This window comes from Crocuta crocuta, unplaced genomic scaffold (genome assembly GCF_008692635.1).
Source record: "Crocuta crocuta isolate KB4526 unplaced genomic scaffold, BGI_CrCroc_1.0 scaffold149, whole genome shotgun sequence".
Lineage (NCBI taxonomy): Eukaryota > Metazoa > Chordata > Mammalia > Carnivora > Hyaenidae > Crocuta > Crocuta crocuta.
This window is the reverse complement of record NW_027551561.1, coordinates 4,048,039-4,056,162: the sequence shown is the minus strand read 5'-3', so window position 1 is coordinate 4,056,162 and position 8,124 is coordinate 4,048,039. Positions and strand designations below refer to the sequence as shown.

Here is an 8,124-nt window from a genome sequence, read left to right as displayed (position 1 = left end):
GAGAAAAGGGGCACGGCAGTCCACTCCCTTATCCTTTCCCGCCTGGGCCTGGCACCGCAGGGTGTGGAGGAGGAAGGGGAGAAGACCACACAAAGAAACCTGAAAGAGGCGCGGAGAGTTTGCAAGCTTTTGCTAGCACCTCCCACACAAACACTTCTTGGATTGTTCTAACATGAGCTGGTATGGACTCCCTCATTCCTGTCCTGTTCTAGGATGGACTCGAGAAGGCGCTGTGCCTGGTCCCGCCACCTGTCTCCGTCCTCGTGGTTGAGGGCGGGATGCGCTATTTCCAGGGTAGTTACTATCCTTAGCTCACCCCAGTAGGTAGGTATTTAGAGTCTCACTTTAGAGGTGAGTGGTCTGAGAAAGAAAATTTAAGCCATTTGCTTCTGGTCAGGCGGTTACTAAGGAGAAATTCAAACTCTGGTCTAAGAGCCTAATCCCCTCTCCGTTCAGGGCCGGGCCACGCCTCTAGATCCTTCCAGCCCTTGCAATAGGCAGCCCCAGAGGTCAATTCCATTTTTACCACAGTGTCTGCAGGGACCCTTCTGGAAAGACCTCTGTGCCCTGGGGTTGCTCGGGAAGGAGCCAGTCTCTGGAATCAGTCACTTCGTCTCTTGAGGGGACCGCACTGGGTGGAGGTGGGGAGCTGCCACCTGCTGCTTTCTCTGCCCAGCCCTACTCTGGTCCTTGCTGAGGACAGCAAATGCGGAGAGGGGACCGTGCTCCCAGCCTTAGTGGTCATTCCCTTTCTAATGTCAAGTGAAAGATGGAATTTAATAACAGGTCAGGGAAGACTCCTACATAGTACTTCACGTGACAGATCCCTGGTCCCTGGTTGCTCCAACGACCCCTGGTACAAATGCCTCGAGCCTTTCTCAGGGTTCCCCCCATCAGCCACTCTTGGAATCTGGATCCCTTTTCACGTTCCACTGGGACCCAAACTCAATCCTGAAAGCCACGCTTTCCTGCGGCCCCACTGCCTGAGCAAGGCCTGTAGCCCCCTCCCTCGCCAGCAAAAGGCAGAAGGCCGGTGGGTGGGGGTGCGCCCCAGCCTACCGGGCGTCAGGACGCTGTCTCCGTTCCGCTCGGGCCTGACACGCTCTCTCGGGATCAGGGTGTCAGAGCAGGACACTCTCCGGCCACCGCCACCCCCAGTTCCACGAGGCGGACTACATGCCCCATGATGCCGCGGGGCCGAGCTACAACAAGCTCTGCCCCGGGCACCCGGGTCCCCCTCCCATCTCCCCCGCATCCCCGCATCTCTCGCCGGCCNGGCATGAGGAGCGGGCGATGATCCCAGCCAACGCCTCCGCCAGGAAGGGGCCCGAGGGCAAGTACCCGCTGCACTACCTCGTGTGGCACAACCGCCACCGCGAGCTGGAGAAAGAGGTCCGCGCCGGCCAGGTAAGAGCGCCGTCGGGGCGCCCCGGGGCCCCCACGGCCGGGCACGCCCGCCGGGTGTGGGGAGGGGGCGCGGCGCGGGCTGTCCCGCCTCCCCGGCGAGTTTGCAGCGCTTCTTTGTTCGCAGCCGCGGCTTTTGTGCTTGTTGACCGGGAGAGGGTGATGGGAGCGGTCCCCGCCCGCTCCCCTCCGGCTCGGACGGCCGGCCCACACGTGTTCCGGACCCTCCCAGGTTGGGGTCGGGGACGCTGTGTCCCTCCTCGGCCGGGGCGGAGGGCTGCGGGGAGGGGCTGCCGGCTCGGTCTGTGCTCCGTGTGGAGAGAGAGTCCGCGGAGCCTCAGAGCAGCGACACCTCCCGCGCGAGTGTGCGGAGGTGGGCCAGGCCTGCGTCGGGAGGGGTCACAGGTCAAGGATCAGAGAATGGGCTGTGGCACTCTCAGGCATCTCAGCCCCACCCAGTGCCTTCTACCCTCCCGCTGAGCTCTTCGTCTCTTTGCTCCGATTGAGCAGAGCCCCGGGGTCCCTCAGACCCCAGCGCCGGCCCTGGAACGGGGAGTGGAGAGAGACCCCCTGTGGGGAAGCGCTGAAGGGCCTTGTCCAGGTGCTGAAAGGAGCTCTCTTGCCCTCCGGTGCTGGGGCCTGGCTTCTAGGCGCTGAGGAAGCTAGGGGCCCCCGGCCGCAGGAAGGATTTGGGGTCCTGTACACAAAGTGGGCTCCCTGGTTCCTGCCAGTCTGTGAGAACGGGCGGGTCAGCGGCTTTGGCTGGGCACGAGCCTCCAGGAAGACCAGGGAACGGATGGGTTCTGCTGGTCATTCTTCAGGACCAAGGCAGGCACAGGTCACAGGTAGCTCCCAACTCTGCCCTTAGTCCCCAGGCCACATATGGGGTGTGGGCAGCTCACCCTCCGGGGTGGGGGAAGCATGAGCCAGAGCTGGGCCCCTTCTGCCCCGGTTTGCCTCAGGTTGAGGCCTGCAGACTTGGCCCAGATCTGAGACCCCGGGGCCATGGGAGTGGTTCGCTCAGGAGTGGTCCCCTTTGGGAATGTTCCTTTGGAGGGCCACTTCCTGAGTCACAGGAAGTTCATTTTGAGGAGCTGTCTGCTTCCCAATGGACGAGTGAGATGGAGAGCAAGGTAAGGGTCAGAGAGCCTCTGAAGCCCACCACTGAGCCCGCAGAGCAGCAAAGCTTCCACCTCTGCAGAGCAGTCCTAAGAAGTGTTGGGGTGACCTGAGGCTCCAAGCTTCTGGGCTGGTTGGGGTGTCCACTTGTGTTCCATCTCTGCTTAAACAAGGACGCTCCTAGTTGCTCCTCAGACCGTGTCTCTTTTATCCATCATAAAGGACGTGGCTTGCAACCAGAGAGGCCTGGTAAAGGAAGCGTGGCCTGAGTGCCAGGTCCTGGGGGACAGAGATGAACAAACCAGGCACATCCCCTGCTCTCAAGGAGACCCCTTTCTGGTGCTGGGAGTGTGAGCCTGGAAGCAGAGTATGATGTGCTGGGTGCTAAGGCAATCCAGTCTCTTCTGACCCCTCTCTGTTTTCCTCCCCGGGGGGCAAAAGAAGACAAGCTTCTGAAGGAGGTTAAGGCTGGAGGGATTTAAATCTGATGTGAGAGGAACTTCCTGATGCGGTGATTGACGATTGGTCCAAGGATTGTTAGGCAGAAGGCTAGTGGCTGAATCTCCAGAAATCTCAGTTGTACTCCCTTGCCTGAGGGGTGGGTGGTTCTTTTCTTGCTGAGATTGGAGAGAGGCGAAATGCCCTGGAAGAAAAGACTCTCACCTCAGCCTCTCTGATGGATAGTACTCCAGTCAGCAGCCATCTTGCTGAAGTGAGGTTGGGGTGGGGAGCATGGGAACCCGCTGCAGGTAGGGGTGCTTTGGGGCTGCTGCGTGTGTTCCACTTTGCCCTCAGGCTGCCACAGAAACTAGGCACCAGGTTCACCAGTATCTCCAGCCTCCCATCCCTCCCAGTTCCCCGGTGTGTTTGCATCTCCCGGAAACGGACACTGCCTGCCCCGATCCAGGATAGCAGGAATATAGGGCACTGGTTGAAGTTAACCCTTGTTCAACCACAAAGGAGTCAGGCCCGTCCTCTCCTTTGCTCCAGGGATGCCAAAGAAGGGGAATGCCAATCAGCCTGCATGGGAGAGGCCCCTGGCTGTATCTCCAAACCAGGACTGACCCAGAGTGGCCCTTGCATTCAAATGTGCACTGCTCAGGGTCCCAGGAAGAGCTGAGGGTGTCCAACCCAGCCCTTTCCTGATGGGAACGGGCCTGGGGGCAGCCTCCTAACATCATAATGAAACCCCATAGACCCTAAGCATTCCATCCAGCGGGGGTTCCCTGACCTCTGGTCCTCCTGGCACCAGCTGTCACAGAAAACATCCAGGCTTTCCTCAAGCACATAGCAGCTGGGTTTCCCTGGTCTTCACTTGGCATAGCTGCCTCTTCTTCGCTCCAAGAAAGCCCCGCAGAGGCCCTCCCATGGGCAGCCTTGGCAATGCCGGCAGGCTGGGGAGGGGGGTGGAATGGCAGGCTTCAGGTTCATCGGCTTTGCTCAGGGCCCCCCCACCCCCACAGCTCTTCTGGGGGCCAGATGCAGGGAGTGGTGGGGAGACGGGAGATGCTCATCAAGTGTTTTGATGAAGGGAAACACCTTCATGGACCACCGCTAGCTGGCACCCAGCAGTATGATGGTTGCTGGGTGCCCTGCTTCCCTCTATGCACACACCCTGCCAGGTTGGGAGGGGGCAAGGGGCTGTAGGCCAGTGGATGTGCTAGTTTCCCCTTGGCTAGCAAGGCCCTGAGGTTGGCACGGCCAGCCGAGCACAGCCCCGGTTCCTGAGTCAGAAGGCCCGGTGTTCCCTGGGGGGCAGGAGGTGGAGGTTCAGCTGTGTGCCTCCCTGTGGGAGAGCCAAGGGGGGCAGGGTTCTTTCCTGGCAACAGGCACTGGAGGGGAGGGGGCAGACTGTTCCCAAGGAAACATTTCTTTCTTCCTGGGGCTGCCTCCATCATTGTCCTCCCAGCTTTCCTCAGTTCATCCTTCTGACCTAGAGGTAGGCAAGTTGGGGCTGTGGGGGCCCTAGATGCTCAGAGGTTACCCCACCCAAGGCACCTGGTGTGTCCCAGAGCACCCCCTTCCCCTAACGTAGGCAGTCTTGGGTTTGGGCCATCACCACCTCTGGTGAGTGGGGAAGCTCAGAAGAAAGACGCACAAGCCCCAGAACCCCCAAATTGATGTGTCTGGGAAGCAGGGGAGGGGCTGCGTGGGGCAGGGTGGAGGGGGCAGGGTGGGAGGAGAGTCAGCAGGTGCTACCCTCCCCCACCCAACCCAACTTGAGGAAGCATCCCGCCTCCCTGCCCCTTGAGTGAGCTCAGGCCTACCTGGTGAGGCCCGGGGACTGGGAAGTAGTGACCACACCAGACTCTGGCCGTCCTCCTTTGGGCTGAGGGAGGCGAGAGAGCAGGGAAAGGAGATCAAGGCTGAGCATGCATGCCTCTGTGCTCTGGGCCTTTCACCTTCCTTTTCTGGCTCTATACATTTGGTGTGTCCTTGTAAGATTTCAGCTCACAAAAGGATTCTGCTAATGCTAAACAAGTTTGAAAAACATCCTGCTAGTGCCCGTGGGTTCAAGGGATATGCATGTGCAAATAACCTGACAGCAAACTTGGGGGTGACATCTGCAGATCCAGAGGGCAGCTGAGCATGCAGGTGCTGGCACACTTAGGGGAGCACGTGGACCCTGAGTGTGCGGGCAAAAGGAGTGGATTGTTGTGGCTTCCTCTGGTACCTGTTCACGTGTGCGTGTGTGTCTAGGTGCGTGCCAGAGTGGAAGCAGGGAGTCTCTCTGCCCAGGGAGCTCAGCCCCTGAGCTGGAAAGACCCCTGCATGGGACTCTTGCTGAGACCTGCTGGGGTGCAGAGTTTCATTCTCTTGGTGGTGAGAGCTGGGTGTTAGGTTTCACGGGAAACCTTTTCATTCCAGCAATTAAATAGCTGCAGGCCTTCGCTAGGAAATTAATGAATTCTTCCACCTGGGCCTGGGGCAAGGCGCCACTTTCACTGCAGGCCCTGCTTTGAGCAGGTGGGGGGAGTTTCTTCGGGGGGTTGACTAGGTGTTTTTGGAGGCTTCCATTGGCCCTGGAAAACAGCAGGGCCCTGGGGACCCTGGGGAGAGCTCCCAAGGAGTGGAGGTGGGGAGGGGCAGCCGGGCCCAGCTAGCAGCGCCAGCCTCTCTCTGGGACCTGGAGGTGAGGCACCTGAGGGGGAGGGTGACAGGCAGCATCTGGAGCTCTGGGGCTGGGCCGGGTGCCCTGTCAGCTCCCCAGGGCCTTGTTAGTAGCAGTGGCAGTAGTTGCATCTGGGGCCGGGCTGGTGGGACACACAGACGGTTAGGCTGCTGCCCTGTGGAAAGGCTCCTGACTTCCCAGGCTCAGGGTCTGTGGATCCTCCGCTCCCATCCCTGGACTCAGGGCCCCACTTAGGCAGGACGCCGAGGGGCTCAGCCCATCCCATAATAGATAAAGCAGTAAAGAATGCCATCCGTGTTGTAGGAGAGCCAGTGTAGATCAGCATAAGATGGGGGGGGGGTCTTGAATCTCTAAGCCACAGCTCAGAAGGCCACGTGTGCTAGGTTGCCTTTTTTTTTTTTTTTTGTGAGTCTCCTAATATATTGAAAAATGAAGAAATGGAGGCGCCTGGCTGGCTTAGTCATTAGAGCATGTTAATCTCAGGGTCGCGAGTTCAAGCCCCATGTTGGGCATGGAGCCTACTTAAATTAAAAATAAAGAACGAAGAAATGCCAGCACAAGGTTATTAAATACATATACATTACTTAAATTATTCAGAATGTTTTGTTTCTGACAAAGGAGTTCATACTCGTGTTTTAAAAAATATTTAGCTGTTGCTAGAAGGCTTGTGATAAAAAGCAGGAGTCCTCACTCCCTGCCCCCCGCCCCCCATTCCCTGGAGGTGACCCCTTTGAACTCTAGGCTGTTCTGTTATTTACCTCCATGATTGCAAACAATATACACCTACAACTATCAGGTATATATCATATTGCCATCCCCTCCCCAGATCCCTTAAATATAGTCAGTTATGCATCGGCTGAACAAATATTTATTAAGCACCAGTTACGTGCCAGGCACTGTCTAGGGACTGGGGATGTAGCATTGAACAAAACACAGGGACCCTCCCTTTGTGGGCCTTACAGTCTAGGTGAGGGAGACAACAAACAAATGAACAAGCAGTTTAATGTTGGAAGAGAACTAAAGCGGGATCAGGGGCAACAGATAGATAAATAGCATGTGTCATTTAAGATGGGTTGTAAGGGCCTTTCTAAGGAGGTGACATTTGAGCAGCCACCTGAATGAGATGAGGGAGAAAGCACTGTGGTTGCCTAGTATCGGGCAGAGTGGAGTTTGGAGGAGAGGTGGGTGAGCACATGAATTCAAGGAGACGTCCAGAGCTGTGGTTTCTATTCTAAATGGGATGGGAGGCCTTGGGGAAGTTTTGAGCTAAAGGGATATTTCACGGGATGATGGAGGCTGCAGTGGGTCATGTCGAGAATAGACCTAAGAAGCCAAGAGATGAGTGAAGAGACCAGTGAGGGGCCCACCAGGCCACCAGGTGAGATAGGATGGCTCCCACCAGGATGGTAGCCTGAAGGTGATGAAAATAGAGAAGAGTCTGGATCTGTTTTGAAGGTAGAGCCCATAAGGTCAGGTCTTGCTAATGGATTTGATATGGAAGGTGAGAGAAAAGGAAGAGATAGAGACAGTTACAGAGTTGTGGGTTTTGTTTGTTTTTCTTTTTTACCTGGGCGCCTGACTGGCTCAGTCAGAGCATTCGACTCTTGATCTTGGGGCTGTGAGTTTGAGCCCCACATTGGGGGTAGAGATTACCTAAAATAAAGACATAACTTAAAATAAAGTGTTATCTTATTATTATTATTATTTTTACCAGAAGAGGGAGTGAACTAAGGTAATGTTTCCTACGAGGGGAGAACTGGGGCAGGTGCAGCTGTCCAGGAATGGCTGGAGTGAAGAAGGCAAGGGAAAGACCAGAAGTCATGGGAAGTCAGGCTGTCTGTTTTTGTTTCATGAATTCAGTTATCTTTTCATATATTTCTGAGGATATAAATTACTGTTCCCCTCTCTCTCCCAAAAAGTGTTCTTGTATTTCCTGCATTGACAGTGTATCCTCTAGGTTTTTAGCATCTATTTGCATGTTTTGGTCTCTTTCGTGTTGGCAGCTTTCCTCAAATGTCCAGGCCCCCTTGGCTGCTGGGGCATATTTAAGAATGTGGGTATGGAGCTCACTGGTGCATGGGTGGCACTACTGTCAAACAGTTGGGTGCAAGCTGGCCTGCTTATTGGAGGGTCCCCACACGTCCATACCTAGAGGTCTTCGGTGCCTCTAGTTTCTCCAAGGAAGAATTGTCCAGTCTCCTGTTAGGGATGGGATGGGGCAGTCGCGTGTACTGTCGGGCTCTCAGTGGTTCGGGACCTGAGGCAGGAAGGGACTGGGCTTTCACTGTACACTAGTTTTCAGCCTGACCTCATCCTCAGACCAGTGTCCCCAAGTCCAGTGCATCTCAGGCTGTTTGTACGGAGAATAAATTCCTGACATCCTGTGGAGGGGAAGGGGGACATCTCCCAGCTTTACAAGATTGGTGAGGGGGCCAGGAGGGGTTCTGAATTTTAACTACCCCCCCCTC

The 8,124-nt window shown here is 56.3% G+C and overlaps 1 protein-coding gene across 1 annotated transcript in view; it reads left to right on the top strand.

Annotated features, from left to right (window-relative positions):
* Nucleotides 1–1,293: 1,293 nt before the first annotated feature.
* The window catches only part of ANKRD13B (ankyrin repeat domain 13B), an 18,201-nt gene continuing 11,370 nt past the window's right edge, over nt 1,294–8,124 (top strand). The window contains exon 1 of the mRNA XM_077749837.1: nt 1,294–1,407. Within this exon, the coding sequence (XP_077605963.1) occupies nt 1,294–1,407 (114 nt within the window). The remainder of the gene's footprint in view (nt 1,408–8,124) is intronic.